The sequence below is a fragment of the Crassostrea angulata genome, chromosome 2 (genome assembly GCF_025612915.1).
Source record: "Crassostrea angulata isolate pt1a10 chromosome 2, ASM2561291v2, whole genome shotgun sequence".
NCBI classification, from domain to species: domain Eukaryota; kingdom Metazoa; phylum Mollusca; class Bivalvia; order Ostreida; family Ostreidae; genus Magallana; species Magallana angulata.
This window is the reverse complement of record NC_069112.1, coordinates 55,539,954-55,567,434: the sequence shown is the minus strand read 5'-3', so window position 1 is coordinate 55,567,434 and position 27,481 is coordinate 55,539,954. Positions and strand designations below refer to the sequence as shown.

The 27,481-nt window shown below is 30.8% G+C and overlaps 1 protein-coding gene and 1 pseudogene across 1 annotated transcript; both read left to right on the top strand.

Annotated features, from left to right (window-relative positions):
- Window positions 1-1,686: 1,686 nt before the first annotated feature.
- On the top strand, window positions 1,687-19,055 carry LOC128171615 (adhesion G protein-coupled receptor B1-like; annotated as a pseudogene).
- A 5,245-nt stretch (window positions 19,056-24,300) lies between these two features.
- LOC128171587 (uncharacterized) lies at window positions 24,301-25,613 on the top strand. The gene has a single exon (XM_052837382.1). It carries the CDS (start codon window positions 24,301-24,303, stop codon window positions 25,438-25,440), a length of 1,140 nt encoding a protein of 379 aa, XP_052693342.1. The 3' UTR covers window positions 25,441-25,613.
- The last annotated feature ends 1,868 nt before the right edge of the window (window positions 25,614-27,481 follow it).

Below are 27,481 nucleotides of genomic sequence, written 5' to 3'. Positions count from 1 at the left end.
ATAAAGAAGCCACCTCGGTTTTGTATAAAATATCGTATATCTAAAATCTGATTACCTAAATAAATCACTTAATTGCAAGGGCATACACTTACCTAATCCCGACAAACTTTTACATGTGAATTTGAAATATGCTATGTAACTTAAAAACTTTTTTTTAATGAAATTAACCCTGTGACCTTCAAAATTATTCAACATATGCATTATAAATTACGGTTTCAACTAACAAATATTTTTATCTTAAAAAGTTCCCACCATTTTTCAAAATGTACGATATAACATCAAGTTATTTCATAATTCAGTTGTGAATTTTGACATGATTATGCCCTTGCAATATTGAATTTTTTAAATGACCTCAAAACCACAAATACATCTGCTTGTACCATGCGACTGCCATATCACGTGACCACTATGAACATAGAATATTGTACTGTTATATATCTATTTAGAAATATATTGCATTTGAGTGACTGTTATTGATTTTAAAAAGGACATGCCAGTTTAACTAAAGTATACGTGTTTTCATCACAAAAATTTGCCCATATTTTTATTGACCGCCTTAACTGTACTGCCAAGGTTACTCAGTTTTCGGAACACGTTTCCAACCAATTTTTTTAAAGAAATAATTACAGTTGCAAATATGTTTCCTTATACGAACCTCTAGAATAGCGAAAACATTCAATTATGTATGAATTGAGTCATGACGTCACAATGATCATAGAACGCGCTTATCACTTGTCGGTTTCGTTATTGTAAAAATAAAATCTCGGTATTTTTTCAACATTTCTAAACAGTTTTTTTCACATGTAAATATAAGCAATAAACAGTAAATTAATAATAAAAAAATCATCAAAATTTAATATTCAGGAAATTTATATTCTTTGTAGCGAAATGGTGTGGTTTTTCAGCAACATAACTCTTTTTCTTATTTCTTACCTGAGAATATCAGTGGGATGTCTTACAATATTGCAAGGGCATATTCAAACGCTCATTTGTATATTGCAGTTAAATAAATTTGTTTTTGTTTATTTTCTTGTAGATTTTAAAATTTACTGTGATTTTTAAAACATTTCATTAAATATACACAATATTCACCGTGTCGGAAATACGGTCGTTGAATAAATTTCATGAAAAAAAAATCAATATTCGTGAGGATCAATTAGATCGCAATTTCTTTTTAAATACTTGACGATGAAAACCTTTATGATGATGAATTGAGTAAGATATTTTTGAAGAAAATACAGCAGTCACACAATACCAAAGATCACAGAAAAAAAAATGGAAGTCGTCACGTGGGGGCAATTAGTCACTAGAAAAAATTATATTTTGTTTGAAAATGTATTTTATTTCTTAACATTTCACGGTTTTTGTACTAATAGATGACGTTGTATTTTTAAGCATTCAATTGTTTGATTCATAACTTACATGTAATTGCCAATGTTAAAAAACTGCATAAAACGTGTAGGAATTTAACTATACTGTATGATTAATTTTTGGTCGTTCGATTTAATTGGGAAATAAATGCATCAATCTGTTTTTGATATTTTAACAACATATTTTTACAACATTATTTATACAAGTTTCCCATATTTCTTTCGTTTTGAGAACATAACTAATGCAGCCCTAATTGTATTGCAAACTCTCACAAGAGGTTTTAAATTACACCACAAATTGCTTTTTAACATCCCCCTTGGATTCATATGACGGCAGTTGCATGGAGTGATGTGATGATAGAAGTTCGAAAGAACAGTGTAATGTAAGTACTACTGATATGATTTCCATGCTTTAATCTTTATGTTCTGGTTTGCTTTGGATGCTGCTTCTTGATTAGTTTTTTTTTACTTGTTTGTACTAATGAATTAACTTTGCAACAATATTATAAGATTTTTGAAACGAGTCAGGTTTGTCATTAATTTGTGGCGATCGAATTCATAAAAGTCTACTGATCTAACTACACGTTATTCTATAGATTTAAAATTAAGCCAAAATAATTAAATGATGACAATAAGAATAAAGTCAATACACAGATACACTATAAATTTTTTACTTAGTTTTATCTATGCACCTATTTAGCCAAACCTTATAAATAATATATATATCGCAGTTTTTTTTTAATAAGAACGATTATTTGTTATTGATAGATAGGTTTAGGACGGAGTTGTTTTATAAATGGAAGAGATATACCTTTATTTCTTCTTTATTTTTTTATTTTTTACATCATTCATCATGTTCTAATTCTACACTTCAGTGCTGCAAAACCGACATCAATCATAGTATCACGTACTTACATGTACATGTATTTGAATTATCAGTAACATTGAGCTAAGTGTTTCTAAAATGGAAAAGAAAGATAGCTTTGTAAATGAAAAAAAAAATCTTACATAACTCGATGGAAAGACATGTTTTATTAAAATAGCTAATGTAGTGTCAGTATACTGAATGTAATAGGAATTCACGAGGAAGTACTTAGATTGTATTCTCTGGCTTGAGTTGTGCACTTGTTTGTTTAAAAGTAGTTGTCGTCTTTGTTGCAATTATAATTCTCGTGGCTAAGTACTGTTTATGAGAGTTCTTAAATCTACAGTTCTAAATTCATCTTTTAAATGACAAACACTTGTTTACATACTTTGTACAAATATAGAAATGAATTAACAATTTAAAAAGAACTAAATAAAGAGTTGATGTTCATAAGTATCCTGCAAAAACAAGACAGTGGTTTGATGACTTCATTTATATAAATAATCATCTAGGGCAATCTTGAGACAATTAATGATAAATGTCAAAAATTAAGATTTGATAAAAGCAGAGTTTTAATGAAACTTTTATTTCATTTATTTTAGTATGCACAAACTATATACACCACACCCGCTTTTTAAAACATGTGTATGCTGGTATTGAAAACCTAAAGTAATCTAGTTCTTTCGATAATGTAACCCTAAGGTTTTATTTTAATAACTAATTTATTAATTACCTAAATGAAATAAATATTCGTAATCAATTGTTAAATGAAATAAATATTCGTAATCAATTGTTAATATATAAGCGCCATATTATTTTCTTCTGATATTAATTATTGTTTCGTAAATGTTACTTATAGCCATATTTGTATCAAATGAAGATTTCAAAAATCTTTAAATATTATTTTTATATTTTCAGTTTTAACAATGGTGTCTATTGTTTTTGGCGATCGTCAGAATATGTTTAAGACTATTATTTGTCTCAACTTCTGGTTTTCATCAAGCTTTGCTTACGGTGAGTAAAGAACATAGTAACAAGGCTGGAATATTAGAATTTTTGCATTTTATTGAATCTATAGACAAGTGCTACCGTTGATTTTTATTAGTGTTTTTTTATTGACTTAAAAAAAGAGAAAAAATGTATTTGTGTCCTTTTTCCCTTGAAATGTGTTTCGTTGTGCTGGTCTATATTCTAGTTGTCCAAAAGGTACATGTAAATAATAACTAGAAAGAATGACTGCATTTAAGAACGTTTTAAAAATTACGACAAAATTAATTTAAAAAATGATCAAATTTCTTTTAATTGTAGAAATTGCCATTTTGAAACCCAACTTTACGTAATTTTCTTTGTTAACTCGTTGTACATCAATGAAACGAGAAAATAATTAGAGTATATTAACAAAACTCTCTTGACCAAAAAATATTTCTATGTTGCTCATTCAAAACGTTAAAGACAGAAATAAAAAAAAATAATGTAATGTTAACTAATATATACATGTGGTTATGATAATTTAAAGTAGCAGGAAACTAAAGACATGTTGTAGAATAAATCAATTAATTGGCATCTACTTTGTATTCACTTACATTTGTTTTATTTGGGACAATGAATATATCAAGTTAATCGATCGCTTAATTTCAATGTCCCACCTCTATGAGATCTTCCATTGGAACTTTAATCTATGACGTCACAGCATCTTTTCCGGTTTGTTTTATCAACATTGCATCAGTATACGAAAAACATGATATTTGCTCTAAATGAAAAGTTCTGGAAAATTTGAAACAACATTGATCTGAGACCTTTTCTTTAACCTTTGACTTTCCACTGATTTACAAACCAACCTCAAATGAAAAATGTTTGTTGAAATTTAAAAATTGTTATTGTCAGAGAAAACTCCGGGTGGATGTGGACATTGTTACTTTAAAGTAACTTATTTGACTTTAAAGAATGTATCTTAAGCATCCCGATTACATATATAACATACTAAATGAGTTAGCAAAGAACTTGACTTGGAATATAATTTACTCGAAGTAATGTTCCACATTGAATTGTAGCTGTCATTTATTTAATAGCTGTTATTACAGCGTTTTAATCAGAGCACTGTTTTCATTGCATATGTGAAACCAAACCGGAGTAGATGGTGTGCCGTCAAAATAACCATTCTTATTTTGGTTTTGAATACAAAAGAGTTTTACATTATGCCAGCCTCTAGTAATTACGATTTCTCCGACTTTAAGCTTGCATTAAAGCTAAATTATGTATTTTATTTTCAAAACAGCATGACTACATTTGATAATTTTAACCACTTTATAAATGTAAATAAAATATGTTGTTTTTTATACTTTCCTTCCCCATGAATGCCCAAATTTATGAAGTAATATCAATGTTATGCATTTCTCTACATTACAAAGCGCTAAAAAGCCTGACTCCTGATATGATATGAAAACTTATAGCATATCATTAAAATCGAATACAATAGCAAAGCATAAAATTATAAAAGATATGCATGAAATGACTGTTTAACTATAATGTCTGGAAAGATATAACCTCTCCCTCCCCATCTCTCTCTCTCTCTCTCTCTCTCTCTCTCATTCAGTATATATAGACCAGTCTTCGATCAGCAATTTTAGTTTAACTAAAAGACTACTTTACTACACTACTTTTTGCTTTAGTCGGGTTTGAACTGTGGGATATGTGTTGTAAATACGTATTAATCTATCATCACCGATAAGTAACCATTTAGGGGGGGGGGGGGGCAGAAAGTGCGAAGATAAAAAGTGTATGGATTCAGGTAACAAAATTGTGTTTTTTCCATACCTTTTCAAAAACTGGGGCATCATGTAAAGTAGTAAAACAAAGGAATTAGATAATTGCGAATTAGATGTTACACTATAAAAATCTGAATATTTAAAGAATTACAGGGAATAATGTACATTTCTTTGTCTGTCTTCAGTTAATTTAGCGCTTAGTAGACCAACTTATCAGTATCCAAAAAGCTACGATTACAAGACAAATTCAAGGAATGCTGTGGATGGGCGGAAGTCGGATTTAGACATCATTGGTGGGCAATGCTCACGTACCTATATAGGACAAAACGCCATCTGGTGGGTTAATCTTACCAGTATTTACAGCATCCATGATATCCGGGTATATTACCCCAATGGTATGTATCTGTATACATGTTTATGTTGCAAAAACACTTTTAAACACTTTTTAAAACATAAATGACATGATACCGGTCTTTTTGTATATAATTTTTCTATCGTTGTTTAACGCGGGCCTTACGCTGGGTGAAGGCTTAGTAATTTTTTCAACGTAATTCTCGAGGCAATGAAGCGTACTCTACACCAAAATATCGTGCGAGTAATATGTAAGACTTTACTTTAGGTTTCATAAGGTACATATTCCAAAAAAAATTTTGTTTCAAAATAACGCTGGGTATCACATTTCCCGAAATAAACCGCGTTTGTTAAAACAATTACGTATGTAACTTATGAAAATATAGTTAAAAAACAGTAATCATGTCATTTCATCAATGTTTAAAAAAAACTAAACTAAACTGAAATTCATTAAAATGAAACTTGCAGATAATGTATTTTATAATTTTTTCATATTATTACAAGATTCAAATACACCTTGCATTATACATCAAACAGTTTTATGTATGGCTTTTATACAAAATAAACATCGATACTGACAGTGTCATAATTTTAAAGAAAAAAACTTTTTTTGCAATCGAAATGGTTCGACTGTGTACAAACATCATACATAACCTCGGACATTTAGTGTCTACTTTTGTACATCTGTCAATACAGCTCTGTTTTTCGTTTCGATCATTGTAGTGTCATACATCCCATAATGAACAGCCATTAAAAATCAAGTGATTTTAGATAAGTTTGGATTGAAGAATTCACGTGAACTTGAACATGAACTTGGATGTATTTTTCTCTTTTTTAGAGAATATACAATTAATGATTTTTTTCTATACAAGCAACATTGAATTAACACAAAACATTTGTCCCACATTAACAAAAAGTACATAAGAAAATTAAAACGCAAGATTATAAACTTTTTGTTCATGCGACTGAATTAATGAATTGCGATATTTTGAAAATATGTAATACTTTGCTGTACATATGGTGTTATTTATTTACTGAATAAAAAATCTAGATATTTTTTCCCTTCAATACATTTTTAGTATGACTTTAAGAAAAAAAAATATATTAATAAATGCTATCTAATTGCTGGTCTTTTTTAATTTTTTTTAAAATCTTTTTTATCTACCAAATTCATTGTTTTAATGACAATTCATCATCTTCAAAATATTTTCTGGAAATTTTTGAAATGATAATTCAATATCTTTTGTACAAGTATTTGAAAAAAATATAAACAATATCAGCAATGCAATGGATAAGTCTTTTGGCTGATTTATTATTTGTACTGTGCATTTGGTTTTCGTGTACATTTTAGACAAATGATAATTACTATAGATTACAAGTACTAAGACATTCCAAGTACTCATTTAGAAAAAAATGAGTATAGCAAAGACATGTAAAGAATTATCTGCAAAGAGTATTTTATAAGAAGAAAACTTAACAATCGTTTCTTACTATTTTTAACTCTTTCTATGTATTTGTATTTCCTAATGATAGTTCACAATTAATTTATAAAAGTTAAAATTTTCGATATAGATTCATATTGGCAAGTTTGGGAGAAAATGCATCTCTTTGGATTTTCTATCTACGTCTCAAACACAACCAGCAAATCAGAATGGGTTTTGTGTTATACAGACGACGACTTTACTGTGGACACTTTTCCAGAGGTGTTTGATACCCCATGTCCTGTGAATGGACAATACGTGATATATTACAACGAGAGATTGCCCAACGTTACCTACCCTAACTACTATGGTCGTTCTGTATTCAACTCACTTTGCGAAGTTGAAGTGTATGGTACGTATTGCATGCGTATAACAGGATGATTTACAGAGAATTAATCTTATTCAATTTAGAATTGTAACGTTTTACAAAGTAAAATTATTAGCCTACAAATCAAAATTCGGGTGTGGTGAATTAGTAAGTGCAATGGATATCTATATGCTTGGTTTTAATGGTGCATATTTACATGTCTTGTATATAATTATATGTACCTCCATGCCAAGCTTATTTTATAACCAAAAATAAAAAAAATGATTTTTTCCTTAGGGTGTCCTGTACCTGGATACGACGGTGGAGATTGCTACATTTCTTGTTCTGACCCCGATTGTCGCAAAAGTCACGTCAAGACGGGCACCTGTCAGAGCTGTGATTCAAGATATACAAAACATCAATATGGATTCGGTATTAACTTCTCATTTGAATATAAGGTTTGGAATGAAATAATAACGATATTTGTTAATGTTTACAACTTATATTTTATTTTTTTTAATATATAATGTTGCTTCAACATTAATGGAAGATTGAGCACTTTATTTCGTGAAATATTTGTACCTCAACATCGAGGGTTCGTAACATTAATGATACTTAAACCTAAGATATTGCTTTAAAAAAAGGACTTCAGTATATTCTTAGACTTTTGAAAGTCCGTAACAAAATAAGCTAAAAGGTAATAGATGTATGTGTTTTGAAGATCCTAAGGAACTGATGAGTTGCAAAGATGAACAAATAGATGGAATATTATGGAATACCACAATGACGGGTAACACTTTAAAGGAGCCGTGTATTAGATATCAAAAGGGTAGGCAAACTTGTATAACAAATTGCAGACAGTTGTGATTTTTGTGATCGCACAAACAATTTAATTACCTCTTTACCTATGCGTGTATTGCTGCATATATAACTTACGTAAAACGTTTGCTTCTCTCTCTCTCTCTCTCTCTCTCTCAGACTCGACGATACGTTTTAAAAGATGCATACTTGAGACTTTATTATGAGATATCTGCTTCATACATTAATATACTTTATTCTAGATACATAATAAAATATTATTTTAAAATCACAAAGATTATTCAGTTACATATACTTACATTAGTTCAATTTACCTCGTTAAAGAATAAGTTTATGATTTTATCTTAAAAGAAGAAACCCCCGGAAATTAGCACCGACTTAAATACAATGACAAACATCTATTAAATTATCAAATTGCTTTAGATATCGCACGGCCGATCCAAGAGTCATTAGGTCCCTACATCAATTGATTAGCTTTAGTAACTAAAAGATAGTAGTTGAAATCACTATATTGATATACAATTGTAAACAGATAGCCATGCTATGACCTTGAATTGCTAGCATTACATAATGGTCACTATGATATTTATGTGTACCTAGATGCTGCGCACTGAATGGTGTTCATGATAATTAACAGAATGAACTCTGTGACTCTTGTAGCAATGCGTAGTATTCCTAAATGATGTTATGAAACCAGGTGCATAATACGGGCATAATAATATCCAAATTGAGAGTTTATAAATAAGTGATATATTTGGCGATTCTGTGTCTGCAACGATAGCTCTGGTACTCTATATTGAGTCATGTATTGTGTATTCTATATATTAACCTTTGTAACCTTTAATGCCATGTATGAATGAACGTATTATGAGTAAGTGATGCCTCGACTAGGTGGAGGACTCCGAGACCCCGGACCCGGAGACTCAAATCCTGCATCCAGACTCTTTGATTGGCAATTTTGACAGTTTTGTTACTTTATTTAGGAATAAACTATTAATCTTAATTTTGAACACTAAATGTTCACTCATGATCGTCGTAAAAGGCCGAACTAGTCAGAACTGTCCATCATAAGTAAAACCTTATATATACCCATGTAAAATGATGTAAACAGACACCGCTTATAGAGATTCTGAGACTCTTGATTTGGGCTGCTCTTAATTGGTGTAACTATACGATCACGCTTAATAAAACCGCTTGAGAAACAAATACTTGACTTGTGATCACTAAGTTTCAGCTGACCCTCAATTGGATCCGTACGACAGAAGGCTTACACAATGTTAGTAACCATGTACAGATATGTATAAATATACACTAAAAGTGTATTTTGATACGATCGTATAAAAATGGTGTCGTCTCTCTCTCTCTCTCTCTCTCTCTCTCTCATTGCTGTTATGGTTTCCCGCGCACATGCGCAAATAAAAATATGAAAATACAAAAGAAAATATTTATTTTTCCTTACACTAAATAATTTTTAACTCATTTCATTCCGATGTCGCACTTGTTATATAACATTGTATTACAGCTTTAGAATTGTTGTTTAAGCACATCCTAGAATAAATGTCTCTATTTTTTTCTTTTAAATTTTGACAAAATTTATCTTTATATATATATTGTATGTACCAGAAACTGGTTGAGATTTGAATTATATCAATTAAAAGAAACCGTTTACTTTGTCATTTGCTCTCTTGAATATTATCGAAAAAATGATAAAATAGAAAAGATATTTTATCCATCTTCAAAAGGAGGTATATGAGAATGCTGCTTCTGATAGTATTATATGTTATGTTTTATGATTCATTAACAAAACAAATCTAATCTAGGAGTGGCAACACGATTCTGTGATGAACATGGAGAATGGGAACCTCCTAACTTTATCAACTGCACCAACGAAGCTTTAGTGAATGCATCGTCACTTGTAAGTTGCCTTACATAATGCATAAACAATGATAAGTTACATCACGAGTGTATCAATCATTTTTTTATTGTAGTAAAAATCTTTCAATATAAGTTTTGTTTATTTTAATAGTTGGAAGGTATCATCGGAAATGAAACACAGGGTCAAACCCAGGAGACGGTTAACAATACTCTACGACTGATGAAGAGCCTGACATCGACGACTAGTGGAATCGGTGCTGGGGATTTAAGCTCCTCTCTGGGCGTTTTGGAAAAGATTGTCACAGTAACAAACGCGCTACGGGATTAGCTATCGAAAAAGAGGTCATTTATTGGAATCATCTACATTATGATTCCCCTTCATTCACACATCAATAATAAGTGTTTAACTAAACAATTGTGAAAAGTCAACGAAAAAGTTTCCTGCGTTATCAACCCTGTATAATCTTTTTCCCCCGTTTTAATAATGATTTGTAATGATTTGTTTCTTTGTTAAAGATATAATGATTGTAAAATGTACGTGTGCCTGTTTTCTAAGCAAACATTTAGAACAGAAGAATAACATTTGAAACTGGCATGTTCAAAGTAAAATTCGTTTGCGATTCTACTTGCTTATTTTAAATTCAATGGCGATGCATTGTTCCGTCCTTCTCCTTTTGATTTATTCAATGGAACATGTTCAAAGCAATTTGTAAAATCTTACCTAAATAGTCCAATTAACATGGCTCATTAGAAGCGTTTACTCCTAAACTGTTTCCCTAACTCTTTTGTTTCTAAAATATGTAATGAAAAGTATCAACAACAAACTAGTTATGACACAAATATTTGCATATGGCTCTCTTATTTCACTTCTTTGAATTTAAGTGAAAGATCATTTTATGATTACTGCAATTTGCACTTAACGTCCATTGTCTCTTAATTTATTGATTTATAATATTCATGTTATCTTTATTAGTGTATACAATGGAGCCTCACTTATCCGGACACTTTTGTCCCCAGGCCAAATCGTCCGGATAGGTGAAGCGTCCGGATATCTGAATTGTGATATTTACCTTTTAATATTTATGGAAACATAACTCATAAATTAATTATATAATTAAATATTTTATTTTGATAGACATAAGCACTACAAAAAAGCTTTAGATTTTTTTTAAATTAACAAAACAAAATATTGTTAAAAACATTATTTAAGGTATGTTTTTTCCACAGGAAACCAAGCACTACATTCTTCAAGGCAACACATGTACATGTACATGTACATAACAATCACTGTATTAAACCGATAATTTATTTACATTCGCATAACAAAGCGAAGAGAAGAAAGTCGGTGTTCCACTTTACGCTGACAAATCTTTTCTTCAAGCTAGCGGTGATCAAAACTCTCGCTCTCTTGGCCGGTAGTGTTGACATGTTTAAAGCTGCTCAACATTTCATGATTGAAAATGGGTGAACATCTGTATATATTCCCTTATTGATAATTGTCCAAGCTATTTTTTCATTGACAGAACTTACCCAAGCTAATTTTACGTATCCATCTTTCTATAGAGTTAATTGGACCCAAGCGATATTTACAAGTAGCGTGAACACTCATCCACGCCATGTTTGGCATAAATTATTATTACACTGTTAATTGAACACACGCTATAAAATTAATGTCGATACCCTGAACATCCCAAGCGGTCTTAATAACTATCGTAAACAGTACTCAAATTATCAAATATTTCATTTCAATTACGTTTTAAAATGAAGAGGCGTACGAACGATCTAATCACACTACGATTAATAGAATTTTAATTCAATCAATAGATGACTTTTTAAAACACAAATTAAACAATTTTCATGACATTTTAATCAAACAATAACAGTTCATAAGTTAAATGGCAACAATTAAACATGTTGCATCCATGGTTATCGTAATATCCTCGGGCGAGTACATAGCGTGACACAGGTGACCCCGATTACTGGACGAAGGCATTGTTTAAAACCAACAACCAGTGTCAGATGTTTTTACACCAATTTGCACTTGCGCATAAAAAAACTTTTGTGTCCCCGAACACTTAAATGTGACCGTCCGGTTAAATGAGGTAAAATTTAAAGGAAAACTGTATTATGTGGTAAAATTTGACCGTCCGGATCCGGAACGCGGAATTCCGGATAAACGAGACAAATTATTGTGTAAAAATTCCGTTCCCAATAAAAATCGACCGGTAAGTGAAGCGTCCGGATTTCTGGCGTCCGGATATCTGAGGCTCCACTGTACCTCAATAATGCGCACACACAGAAAAGAATAGATATTTCACGGTGTTGGAATAATTAGTGCGTCTTTTAGGACGTCGGAACGTACAGCTTACAATGTACACAAAGGATATCGTTCGCGCGTGTTAATGTCCATATAAATTAAACAGTATCCATATTTATATGTTTTAATTAATTTCAGGTATTTTACGCTGTTATTGATAACATTTTGTCGTCCGATAACTCAAACGCTTGGACTACTGTAAGCAAAGAGGTAAATTTACATTACACAATATTGTAATATCAATTAAAAACAAATCATTTGGTATAAAGATTTGAATAAAGTTACTGCATGTGTGTATCTATTAACTAAATATGACAAAGTTAAAAGTTTTCATTACTTACAAGAGCATGCTTGTGGCCTTGAGCACAGCAATCTATCGTTTAATGTCAAACCTGACATATTCATCATATCATTGACCAGTTATAATATTTCGATCATACGTGCATGGTCAACACTTCTTCCAGGTCATTGTAAACACTTTCTGATTTTAAGAGTGAGATGCTACACAAAATACTAACAGTAGTTCGAACACGCTTTCTTTTAAACGAACAAAACATAATATTCAATGTAAATATGTATTTTGTGACAAGTATTTGGCATTGTTCTTTTGTTACAGAGTCCAAACATCTCTGAAGCGTACACTATTCATTTTACATAAACAATCCAAAACTCAGATTTAAAAAAGAAAATTGACAGGTGTTAAATTTTTCGGAAACTATAGTTTCAACACATGATATTAGAAAAGTTTAATAAATAAGGTAAGGAAATAAAAGATAAGAAAAACATGGCATGCATCTAGCAAAGGAGTATAACACATCATTGTGGTTTATTTGCTGTCTAGTATCTATTAGTATTTTACAAAGTTTGTTATCTTTTAGACAGAAAAAGACCCCACTTTTCTCCTAAGGAATATGGACCGTTTCAGCAAGATTACACTCCAAAAGGAAAATTTAACAGCAACTAAATTTAACGGATCTAATTTTGGTAAACACGCATTTCCTTCTTAAAATTGCTAATACATGTAGTAGAAAAACCACTCTTTATAAATTGATGTTTTTTAAAGAGCTGGTTATCAACCAAACAAAAATCGATGAAACGGAAATACGTTTCCCGGATGAACAATCAAACAACGTTTCTGTAAACTCTGAAGAAATTCTTACCTTTCTAAAATTGCCAAGACAAACATCAAACGCTACAAAAGGTAACAGACTATTTTTGGTTTTTATATGCATTTATTGTTAATGACAATTATGCCAAAACACGATTTCAAGATTCATGATTCATTGCAATTATTGATACTGGACAAGAATACCAACTCATCTCTTAATACTTAAGTATTTTTTTTTTTTGCTACAAGCGATCACCTATGTTGCTGTTCTATATAAAACAATGTCAGACATTCTGGGAGCTGATCCTAACAGGTAAACTTTTAAAACAAATTATTAGTTTTCGTTTAAATCTTTCTTTTCATCTAGCTAAATCCGTCTAAACTTAGAAAATACTCAAACATCTGATATGATATTATATATGATTATTATTTTATTTACTTTGTTTCTATACTAAACTTGATATATCTTATTCATATCTTTTGGAAAATCAATAAAACCAACCAGTAAAGAGATAAAAGGTAAACATGCGAAAATGTCTGAGCGAAGATCCTTTGTCAATTCTCCAATATTGTCCCTCACTACCCAGACAGACCTAGGAGTGTTGGATCCACCTCTCAATCTTATGTTTGGACACACTGTTAAAGTAAGATATCAAAAATATGTGATTTTGATTTACAATTGATATAAAGTTATTATGTATAATTAACTAAAAAGCTTCCTATTATTGGCGACGTGTGTTAAAGTTCAATTAACGAGGCCGAGTACAGAACGAGTACGCACGCTTTCGCGCAGCGTTTCATTTGTATTGTGACGTCATCTTTTTGCTTGGTTGACTCCATGGCGTGATAGTTTCAACTGCAGATATTCAGCGAAAATTGTTGAAAATATCTCGTTTGATGCGTAAAAATAATGTTATATTGTGGAATAAACATAAATATCTCGAAGTATAAGCTATATTTGGGCTCGGGTCGAAAACGTGAAGAGGGTTCAGCAAGCCTAGCCCTCTGTCACGTTTTCTTAACCCGCCTAAATATAGCTTAATTCATATATTTTAAGACAGTAACCATGTATTTTATATTAATGACCCTTAATATGTGATGTTATATATTTTTTTATTACTTAAATATGTCTGAATGTTTTAATAATACTAAGAATATCACTTTTTCCGCCTTTGTCAAATAAAAAATAGCCATTATCTGACGAATCTGGGAATTGGGCATACAAAAATCAACTTTGATAAGACCCCTGGAACAAACCAGGAGGTAAAAGGGTTTTTTTATTTGACAATTTGATGCCTTTTAGCAATAACTTTAATATGTAGAACAGAAAAAGAAATCCCTAGGGCAGAAGTTTTGAAAAAATGTAAAAAATATGCAAAATTGATACATTTCAAGCAAAATCCCATAGGGTCCTATGTTAAAGATGAACAAACTTTGAGATGACCCCCTTAACAAACGGTGTGGTAAATGTCTTATTTTTTAATCTTAAAATAATAATTATATCAGTAGAAATTCATGTAAAAAGTTTCATCCAAAAATCTAGGGCAGAACAAATTAGACCCGGCCTCGTTAACCTGGTTTAATCTTGTTGCATTTTTAGGCGGTTTTTTTATTATTTGTATCGTTCACTGTTTATTTAGAATAAGTCTACAGATATGCACGCTGTATGTGTCTCCTGGGATTTCAATCTAAAGTATGTGTTTGTATACGAGCTGTTTTCTCCAATTTTAAAATTAAAGCTTTTTTTTTAGTTCAAAAAATACAGCAACGGGATGGTTTATTTTTGATTCACCATTTTTTAATTTTAGAAAATGGTCAGAAGAAGGATGCACTGTGAACCAAACAGATCGTCAAAGAACTGTTTGTCAGTGCAACCATCTCACAAACTTTGCTATTTTAATGAGACCATACACTCAGGTAAAAGCCCCTTTTTAATACAAAAACAGCCAAAGAAATCGAAAATAAAATTTGCTGCTGATATTCCAAGCTATCTTCACTACATTTCAGATAACAGAAGAAAGTCCATTCTTAAAAACGATGTCACTTGTTGGAGTAGCTCTCTCCATAGCTTTTACGCTTCTTACTTCTATGATTTATGTCCTGACATGGAGGTATGTAGAACTGCTTTGTATCATGCATGCACTAATTTAACTCCAGCGAGTATACATGTACTACATAATATCAAAATCATTTAAATGTATGTAAATTTCAGATTTGTCAGGAGTGACAAGAACGGCATGATGCTGAATATTTGTGGATCGTTAATACTGTCAAATGCAATGTTTATATCATTAGTGGAACAAACAGCGAATGAGGTAAAAATCAATCTCCATCACCTGATAATCAATAGGTATTTGTGTGTTCATATATAACAATACATACGTAGATCTTACAAAGAAAACATTGAAAATAAATTTTAAAAATGTATTACTTAAAACAATACTGCTATCTGCTAACGGATACGTAAATATATGAATCTTACTCATAAAATATATATAAACGTAGATTTTATAAAGAAAGAAAACAATCCACAATCATTCATAATGCATAAAACAATCCTGTAACAATGTACCTAAATTATATTTTGAAAATTTTTGGACTCATATTTGTAATCAATAATCTGTATCCATACACCGACACTGAGTAATAACCAACGTTTAATTATTTTCATGTTTCAGGTTGCTTGCATCGCAATAACGGCCATTATCCACTACCTTTTCTTAGTGACTTTCTTCAGTATGCTTGGATTAGGTGTATATTACTTCATGAGTATTACAGTGAATTACTATGCCCTGTATGTTGGAAACAACTTCAAGTCAAAATCAAGGGTTCATTTGTTTCTGGGTGGAATCTGGGGTAAGCATTTGAATGATCCTTTAACGGGTTGATTTTAACCCTTTTGATATGTTTTCATCGTAAGATATTTGCTTTTGTTTTATTGAAATAAAAAAATAAAAATAAAAAAGTCGTATAAACTTTTCAAGCGTTCGTTTAATGACCGATTTTTCTGAAAAATATATTGTATCATAATTTTTTTGAGATAGGTGAGATAAACTATCACCACAAAAACAAACCCTCATTTGAATTATATCTTCAGGCTACATATACATTAACAGAAACAAAATCTTATAAACAGCTGAATAATTCGAACACAATTTCTATGGAATCATTACGAGTTCATGTTTTTATATACGAATTATATGGATATATGTTTACGTATTTTTAAAGCACTAGGTTAATTTTTTCTCCCACCTTATACATGAAATTGTTGAAATTATTTTTAGTCTATTCGACGCAATTTAAAGGATTTGGACTTGAAACGATTTAAATTTCCCCTTGAAAACGGTATACATTGATCAAAAAAAGAGTCGTGAAGTTGCGTAAAATACAAATATTGAATGAGATGTAAGTATTAGAAGATAAAGATTTTAATTTCATGGCGGTTATTTTGCAGGTATACCGGTCATTATTACCTCAACAAATCTTGGAGCCTTTTGGGGTAAAGGATATCACCTAAAGTCGTAGTATGCGTATTTTACATAGTTTTGTTTTTGCAAAAACTAAAGATTGTATATACTTTTACATACATTCTTGAATAAAGTATTTATTGTCATACATATGTTTACCACTGACTACAGTCGCTAAAGAAAAAAATTTCTCTTTGAACTTTTTTTAGCTGCTGGTTGTCCATCGAAAGTGGCTCTCTCTATTTGTTTGTCATTCCAGTTTGTCTGATTAGTTTGGTAAGTTCTTGAGCAACAAATTCAACTATTCATATTTTCCTTGCACATCGAAGTCATCCAAAGTTTAAAGAAAATTTGTGATTATTCGTGGGCACCGAATTTAGATGTTTGTCATAGAATTGATGAAATTTGATGTTTTCTCCGTAAAAAATTAACTGTGTTTCTTTCAGATCAACATTCTTATAATTGTTTCACTTCTGAGGGTATTGTTTACTTCAAGCATAGTGGCAAGGTCTTCAGTACAGAGGAAAGCGTCGTGAGTCAAACCAAGAAGAACCTTGATATTCATATAATTTGGTTTACTAGCAGTGTAGAAAAAAAAAACTTGTTTTATCAGTAGACATGTCTCAACATAATCAGACAATCAAATATCAAACATTGAGTTTAACATAATAAAATAATACTAGTTTTCACGAATATATCTCAGGTATCCACAAAACATACAAAATACTTGTAGATGTTTTTTTTAATTAGCCACTAATAGACATGTGTCATGAAACACTGAATCGAACATGTTATATATGTAAAACTTTCTAATAAAAACATATTTTCAATAATTAATAGATCCGGTCTGCGGTCACTCGGAACACTTCTGCCAGTTCTAGGAGTGACTTGGCTGTTCGGAATCCTGGCAGTTAACGAACATGCAGTTGTGTTTCAGTATTTATTTGTCATTGCAAATTCATTCCAGGTTTGATATCTTTATTAGGTTTCTTTCGTGTTTGGGTTTTTTTAACTTTTGTTTAATTTGCAGAAGTGTTTACGGTAGTTTTCTATGAAAAAAGGAAGTTTTATTTTTTTCTCTTTTCTTACGTTTCATTTGATTTGTTGTTTTAAAATCAGAATCATGTTTTTTACTTACACATTGCCATTTTTGTAATATATATTTATTTTTCAGGGGTTCTTCATTTTTCTTTCACAAGTTTTGTTGGACAAAAAGGTCAGCTTTTAAAATTTGTAATAAATTATATCATGTACCTGTACATTTGTAAAAATGACTTATTATTATTTTTAAAAATCTTAATCTTGATTAGGATATGATCCTTGTGTTGTTTTAATTCACAGAAAAACATCTATGGAGATTTCATGAAAATATCTTAGAGCATATATTATATTTGCAATTTCTTGTCAGGTGAGGCAAGGCATAGGAAATAGATACCCGAGTTTGAGTACAATATTCAGTTTAGCTGAGCAAAGGACAAAAGAAACTTCTCTAGGTACACGAAGCCCGTCGACATCTAAATCAAATGAACCATTGATGAAACGCAAGGTGAGGGAAGAATGCTTTTTTACACATGATTATCTTATTGAAATCAATTATTAAATATCAATAGTATCTATATTTTTTATTAGATGAAAAAACGACGTTATAAAGAATTTCTTCAATAAATTTGTAATCGCAAATGATATCATGCTTAGAGTAAGTTAAAAGCTAGCTTTGCAATTCTTTGATCTTTGATCTTAAATAAATCTTCGAACTTTTAGAGGATCAATTCGGTTGTAACTACTAGAAAAAATTATATTTTTTTTTTTTTAGAAAAAGAGTTTGCTTAAAAGATTTCAGCAAACCAAAGAGAAGAAGTCTGAGTTATCAATGTTAGAAAAAACAATGTGTACAAATTGTCCACAAAGTGTTTCTCATGAAAAAGTAAGCCTTAAACGTCAACATTCAAGTTCAGATTTTTTGCAACATAAAAAAAAAAATGATAAATCAAAAATGTGAAGGCACTTAAAATCTCACGATTAATTTATACATTTATACATAATATTTTGAATCTTCATATCTTTATTAACAGAGAAATGAAACAAATTCTGATTAAACTTCTAATTTGTGAACGAAAAGAGAAATGTCGCAGACCGAAGGGGACAACTTTTTTAACATAAGTTAGCTGTAAAATGTTTAATGTACAAATTTTCTTTACCTGTTACTAGGATGTAACACTATATATATAGTGCCTGTTTGGAAAGGTAACAGTTGAAATCGATACCCTGAGAAAACCTGGTTTCCCCTGGTTTTACCCTGGTTTACGAGGGATGTCAAATTACCCTGAGTTTTGGAATGAATTACCCTGGTTTCTGAGGGATGTCAAATCCAACCCTTCCAAACAAGCACTTTCTATTTTATTATGTCGAATGTCTTATTTTTTAAGAAAACTTAGTTGCGTTTATGTAGAAATGACGTGAATTCTGCGTCGAATCATACGCACATAATTCACGCGCATGTAACAATTCGTTGTGATATTCGTTGCCAGGTCTGTTGCTAACTCTAAGGGTAATAGAACGGATTATCAACTGCGTCTTGACCAATCAGTATTTAACATGAACGTATAAGAAATTAATTCATGTTGTATGCAATAGTAATGGTTTAAATGTATTTCTACTATAGATTTCTCACAGTGTATTACTAATCTTAGTATAAATCTTTCGGTATGAGATCTTTTATATTGTCTTATAGAAAGCATAAGGAATTTAGTTCCATTTTAACAATAGATTTTAGTTACATTGAAACATAAGATTATATTTAAAAACAAGTTATATTATTGTGTCTGCTCTATTAATGCTTACTTTTACATGCACTTTATCTGCCATTTAATTTTTTTAAACAATCCATAAGCAACTAATTTGAGTACATGTTTGCAAAACTCAAATGTCATGACATTGAAAACTGTTATGTATTCCCGGACTGTAAATACTATTGTTATTTGATTGTAAATAAAAGTATTTTAAGTATATATATATATATATATATATATATATATATATATATATATATATATATATATATATATATATATATATATATATATATATATATTAAGTGTTCTTTTTTATTCTTTTGTATGATTTTTCATTATATGTATACGATATGTTATTTAGATCTTTCCACCTTTCAGGTTAAAGACCTCTTGTTTATGTTACTTCTTCTTCTTCTTCTTCTTCTTCTTCTTCTTCTTCTTTTCTCGGAGTCACTTTTTGTTATTAAGGTTATCCATACAATTTAAACCTTATGTAATTGCTCATTAAAGTTATGATACCATTTGACCCTGTGTCAAAAAACTCCCAGAACTTGCAGTGTTACTGCCCTTTGAGAAATGCTTGTTATCGCTACTCCTCTTAAAACAATAAGATATGGAGACTTGCAACTTTTACCAATGTCTTCAGTACACTTTGATAGTTCTTCAATCTATTCATACCAAAGGGATCTGAGGCCACTTTCTAGCAGTTATTGCACCTGAAAGTATTGAAACTTCGATAAAATCACTTCCAACTCTTTTACTATCTATTATAGCGACTTCGGACCACTTGGAATAGAAGCAACTACCTTGGCAAAATGACATAAAGTCAAATGTCAATGTCATTTGGAAATCTATTAATTAATGAATTTTCATATCTTTTGAAATACAGAATTATAGTAAGGGTTTCAATAGTTTGCTGGATTGCGCAATAAGGTATTCAATTGGGTCGGCCAGGTATCACCTCAAGTCCTGTGGTTACTCAAGTGGAACATTCATTTTGTACACAGCTAGCGTCTAGAACAGTCTCTTCTATTTTTAGGTTTTCTGTGTATATGCTTGTGTTAATATTATTCACTTGGCTCAGTTTTGAGTAAGTGGGAAAAAAAATTCAGAAAAGTAATTCAATAGATGTTTACGATATACAACATATACAGCATATAATTCTTAAAGAAATGGCCGGAAATAAAAAAAAAATCTATAAAAATCATTTATGGCATTGTGGTTTTTTCATTTTATAGTATAACATATATCAAAGGTATATCTTTTTTATATCTTATTGAGCAATTTAGCATTTCATTAAAAATATTAAGGTGAAACGACCTCTAATTGTTCGATAACAAAAAGTCTACTAGTTTGTATATATTTTTTTGTTTTTCTTCATACCTCACCTAGTAGAAAAAGTAGAAAAAAGAATTTTTATGGTGTGGCAGTTTTTGATGTTGTCGTTCTTGTTCATTTCATAGAAATACACACAATTTGAAACAGAGAGTTCGTAAAAAATATTTTTTTAGGCATTAATTTAAAAAAAATAAAAATAAATTAATTATGTAGGCCTACATATTTTTTAGTTTCAAAATGCTCGAATAGGAATCATTTGGGAAAAAGGGCCTTCAATCACTGTTTAAAGTTTATTATGGAAATTAATAGAATTAATTCTTGTAAACATGCTTATGACAAACAAAAAGGCCGAGACATTTATTTTAGAAACAGCTGCTATATAAAGGTTTGAAATTTGTTCAAATATTTCATGCACCATAGCTTACTATTTTGTACTCTATTTCATAAGAAAATTGAGTAAAATTCATTATGAAACAAAACAAAACTAATCTTAAAAATATTCATGCTTCAGTTTTTACTGAATTCAAAACAACCTGTTCCTATGAATGTACGCATACCTCTAGAACACCTAAAAACTGATTTCAACTTATATACAAATAGCTTTGATCAATATGTTTGTATCGTTCATTGATTTCTTTTTTCACTGTTTTCAAGCAGGGATGTATCAGCATAGAAAGTATTCTATTGTTAAAATGGATATTAGGTGAAATACGGAACACAGCGGTGAATTAATTGCAAAGATGAAATGTACTTTAAATTTAGAATATAACATTGTCTATACTATATGAGTAGAGTAAATATATGTAAGTAATAACGAAATGTCCATGTTAACATCTCATTTTGATGGAGAGATCACCTGCAAGCAGTTTGAGTCAGTTCAGCTTTGTTTTTGTAATGCATGCATTGTTTGTTGGGTGTGAAACGAGACTTATTTTTCAAAACCTGTCAAATGAATGTTGATATACTTGAAACAGGTCTTAGAACAAAAGTCTTGAGAAAAAAGCAGACGAAAAAAAAAACCCAACCCTATCAAATGATTCATTGCATTTTCTATTTTCAAAAATATAACAGTTATTACTGGGTTTTTTTTTTACAAGAATATATCATAGGTGAAGCAGTGCCATTTTTTTTTCCGACAGAAAAGTTTGTAACTTTGTTTAAAAGCCTAACAATTTCGCATATTATAGACACTTATTAGCGATGGAAATATCTTTCCTGCACGTGGTCTTTCGTGACGCTATCAGTATCGTCTGTGTCGTTTGTCAATAGTAACGTTGCTACCAATATATCCATCGGTCATCCCGATAAGAAAACATTGGGGTGGGGGTGCAAAACGTGCGAAGGTAAAAAGTTGATGGATGAAGATAACAAAACGTTGTTTTTTTTCTTCCATATTTGGGGCATTATGTAAATAGGTAAAACAATTGAGAATTAGATATAATACTATACAAATCTGCATGATTTTTTAAAGACTTACAGGAACGTAAACAAAAAAGATAAAAAAAATTATTTTCTTTAGTTAATTAAGCGATTAGTGTACCAACTTATCAATATTCAGGTCACTACAATTTCAACGCAACTTCAAGCAATGCAGTGGATGGGCAACAGTCGGATTTACACGTCTATGCACGAAAATAAACAGTTCCCTACGATTTTCTTGTTTTTTCTTACAGCGGCGTTAATCTAGTGACGCCAGATTTCATTTTGCACCAAATCGGCTTCATTCAAAAATCGTTCAGGTATGACATTGGGTTTTCTCCAAATATCATGAAAAGTACTGATGCGATCGCAGTAAAATTTCCAAGATGATGTTTTCCACACAGATCTCCGTCATATAAAAAAATGACAGGCATTGAAGATACCCTTTGATATTGATACATGTAAATGAAGAGAAAAAAATACCTTATTGCGCATATCCTTAGAAAACAGCTGTTTGTTATTGTTTGCGAAATATATATAATTTAAATTAATTATCCGTCAAAATTATGTTAGTGGCTAACAGCTGTTGATTTGAATTATTATCATTTATTGAACGTGTAATGTGTTAGTCAATGTCCTCAGTCCTGCCTGTTTTAAGTAGAATAACATTAATTCGCACGAGTTTTAATTATCCTTTAGACATTTGGGGCAAAACGCATACGTAATTGTTTCAGGGAAGTAGATTCATCCCAGCTTTTTGAAATTTAATTGCTAGTTATTCATTACTCCGTTTTTGTTTTTTTTGTTTTTTTCTTTGTTCTCGTACATGTATATAGAAATGAATTAAGCTTTCAGGAAGTTTTTTTTTCGTTGAAAGAGTTATGACAGTGTTTAGCTTCGAACAATTAATGCATTTGTCAGTTTCATATTGTCTGCATATCACTGCTAAACGCGACTAATCTTTGTGCACATGAAGCAAAACAGGAATGTCTGAAATCTTATGTGACTTTTGAAAAAAAATAATAATACAGTAAAACTCGGTTATAGCGAACACGTTGATAATGAATTGACGCTTACAGCAACGTGATTTTTATTCCCTGTGACTTAAATACATTTTATTATATTTCAATTGGAAAAACCTGAGGGAGCAGAAAACAACCATTACTTCAAACAGCAGGTAATGATGGTTTTACGATGTTTATGTAGACAGACGTACCACATATTTCACTTTTTTTTGTAGATTAATGTAACATGTACAATAGAGGTTATTTGTAAATCTTTATCACGTACAAAAACAATTATTGCAAGATGTTAATAAGACCTATTACTAATGATGAGCAATTTTGTGCGAAATAAAGTGGCTTTATTTCATGAATGATTTGCATTCAATTGTTTGACTTTATATCATTAAAAAATTGGAACAAACGCTAAATGAAATAGGGTTTGTATTATTAGCGGTTGAGAGTGTATATATGTGCAGATTTCATCAAACGTAAGGGTTGCTGTGCATTTGTCTCGCCTAATGATACAAATATATTATTAAGCGGCGATATAGTATCAGCGGTTTGAGATGGCAACAGTAAATGCAATGATTTATAGCAGTAGGCGTTGCAATCGCAACACTAATTATATTCATGGCATTAAGTGGCATTGGATCTTTAACGGTGGTGACAATTCAAATCTTACTCAAAGAAAAAACATGAATGGATAACATGTCGATATTTATTATAACATTGGCATTGATTTGGGAAAAAAACAATTTTTTTTTGGACATTCTAAACTTTTGATAAACATAATCTTAAAATGTGATAATTTTGGGGCTTTTAACAGTTTCGAAATTCAAGCTGTTCTCCCGTAAACATACCTTCATGTAATTTTTAGAGCCAAAATAAACAAGAAAGAAGTATAATTAAAGGATAAATATTGCGCTAAAGATTTTAGAAATATCGGTTTTCTAAAAAGGCAGCAAAGATGAAACCAAAAATAATTTGATAGTAATTTGTTTTTGTTTTTTTTAGATTGCAACATGAAAAGAATCCCCTTTAAACCAAAGCTGCTTACTATTACCTCTTTCTTAGCTGTATGCGTTGGTGTGTACATACTTGGCGTCGCATATTCTCTCTTTCGTGAACCCATGAACAACAATTCTTTATTTATCGTGCTGAATCAGAGAGATGACACGCCAGATCAATGTGAGAATGTTAATCTTATGTATTATGATGAGGAACAAAACAATGAAAACATTAAAGATTTAAAAGAATGCAAAGGTTCTGACAAAAACTTTGAAAAAGTGTTAAGGAAAAATATGCAGAAAGTAGACAATTATCTATTTAATGATTCAAATAAGTTGTTAAAATGCTTACAATTAGACAGAGAGGGAATCATTAAACTATCAACACCAAGAAGGAGCAAAGAATTGCTTCCTATATTTGTGACGGCTCTGTCTGATAATCATTTTCAAGAATTCATACAACTTATCAACAGTCTTAAAATATATCAAGAAACAAAGCACCCACAGTTAATGATCTTTGTGTACGACATAGGGTTATCGAAAGAAAATTCAAAACTGGTACGGCAAATGTGCAATTGCAAGGTTAGAGCATTTCCATTCAATACCTTCCCTAAACACGTGAAAAATTTACTTGGATATACGTGGAAACCGATCATCATCCAAATGATGCTTCAAGAATTTGATTTTGTGATGTGGCTGGATACTTCAGTAAGATTAGGAAATACAGACCCATATTTTATTAAAGCGAAATGCCTCGGAATTCAGGTTTTAGAGGGCTCCGGTTCAATTGCTGTCAGAACTCAAACGCGGCATTTTGAGCATTTTAAGGAGGATCAGTGCATGTTTAATTATCCTGAAATACAAGCTGGGATGGTGATTATCTCCCGCACATACTTTACACTTAATTATATAATGCGGCCATGGGTGCACTGTGCTCTTGAATATGGATGCATGGACTTTCCGAATGCGGAACTTTATATAAACTGCACCAAAAGGTGGATTCCTTCGGATTGTCACAGGTTTGACCAATCAACTCTCGGTGTTATTATGACCAGACTATTCAACAAAAGAAGACACCACTTTGTCGTAAAAGAAGATTTTGCAAAAGTCCTACGACATGAAACCGAAAGCTCTCAAAGCCAAAACATCTCTTAATAATTGATAATTTCGTCTCACCCATAATTTTCCTGCATGTTTTCCGTTTGTTTGTGTTGTGTGCTGTTCAATTTTTCAGTGCATATGACAAAATTAGTTACATGACTTGTTTTAATTAGTATTGCCTGTTCGTTACCATAATTGTCTGTTAAAGTTTAAACGTATCAAGCGACTAAAATACAATTGTTATGGACAGATACAGAAAAAAATGATTTTAAATTTATTATTAAAAGAATATTTTCTATTTTTTTTCTTTTAGATTGGTATGGTTCTTTTTTATTTCATTTCAAAAACAGGATTTAGTAGAATTATTGGTATTATAGTAATATCAAGTAGAAGCTTTTTAATTACCTAATACATAAATAATATACCTGTATTCATAAAATCAACCTTAGAGGTCACGGAGTACACATTTGTGGCAAAATTTACATACATGTAGGAACAAATATGAAAAAAGGTTATATTTAATTATATATGGAAAAACATGTAGTCTGAAGAAATTCTATGTTAAATAACAATTAAATCACTAAGTCAAGGGAGGGAAACATTAATAATTAAGTGACAGATTGTCGTTCTTTTTGATTCTCTGAATACCAAAAGCTAGTTGGTTACTTGGGCCAGTAATGGTCATACTTATCGAGTGAGTGATGCAAGCCATAACCCTTTTGTTTCGTTTCTAAATATTACTTTGATATTTTTGAAATGATATATAATATTATAGAATTGCTCGGAAAAATTAAAGACATCATATTTTTATTCCCCTTCTAAGTGGCGGATTTTTGTTTCAAATTGAAATAAACACTGAACAAAAGCTCAATGTATAATTAAACTAAATAGCCATTCAACATGATTTGAAAATGATTAACAAAAATTGACAAAGAATTGCTCTTTTTTCCCGTTCGTTTGTAAAGTGTTTAAAATAAATTGGCATCGAGACGCTTTACAATGACGTCTTAATCTTTGGATTTTTTTTTATCAATATTATTATTTTTTATTTTTTTGCAGTCGTCTCGGGACACTGAAATAGACAAGTTTTTGTGCTTATCAGGGATGACTAAATAGTGTCAATGAGAATATTAACATTCATTACATATTTCGGGATCAACTTTCTGTATTATCTATTTTTCCTAGAAAATAAGAGTAAACGTTTCATTAAATTCCGAAAAGCCTTCGTACATATCGGCAGCTGTCACTAATTTAGTCCTGACTCATATTGCCAATCATGCATGTTTTGAAATATATTTGTTTTCAAAACAACGTAACTAACATATTTTTGTAAGCCCCAGTAATTGTTTTGGGTTTTGGGGGTTTGAACAATTTTGAACATTTGGTATCAAGTGAGCTAAAACTACAAAAAAAAACACAATTAAAATGCATACACATATATTTAGATAAACTTCGAGCTCGATACTCTCTAATGTGATTTTGTCATTGCACATGCGCATTGGGTGATAACATGGACTTTAAGATGGTTTGGGACACCTCTATATTGTGAGGTACTTCCTACTGAAATTAAAAATGAAATACAGTATTATTGTAGGCCTATAAGTGTTTTCTTTTAATATTTACTATCTAACAGGGTACATAATGGGCTATGTACAGCGTAAACTACTACTCTGTTAGCCATCAGCTCAAATTCCGTTTTTTTTTTAACTTTCTAAAAAATTTTAAAATATATTCGGTCAAATATTCTAAAATCTTAAATTTTATACTGGTTAAACTTTACCAGTTATATTGAAATGTTATCCAAGTTAGAATCGACAGGTGTCCCATATAACCTTAAAACATGAAGTGTCATTGTAGTACATGTAACAGAAAAATATATTGCATATATATATAAACTAGAACAGTTGTTTGTGCGCCGTAAATTGCAACCTTTTGACATGTACGGAACTGTAGCTACTAGGTCTTTCATCCAAATTTTGTTTTCAGACCGGGAGTAACAGAGCTGCAGCCATTGTAACAGCAGAGTGTCTTATTGACAAAAGTATTAACTGAAATAATGTTATCCACCAATGGAAAAGTATAATGAATTATTCAG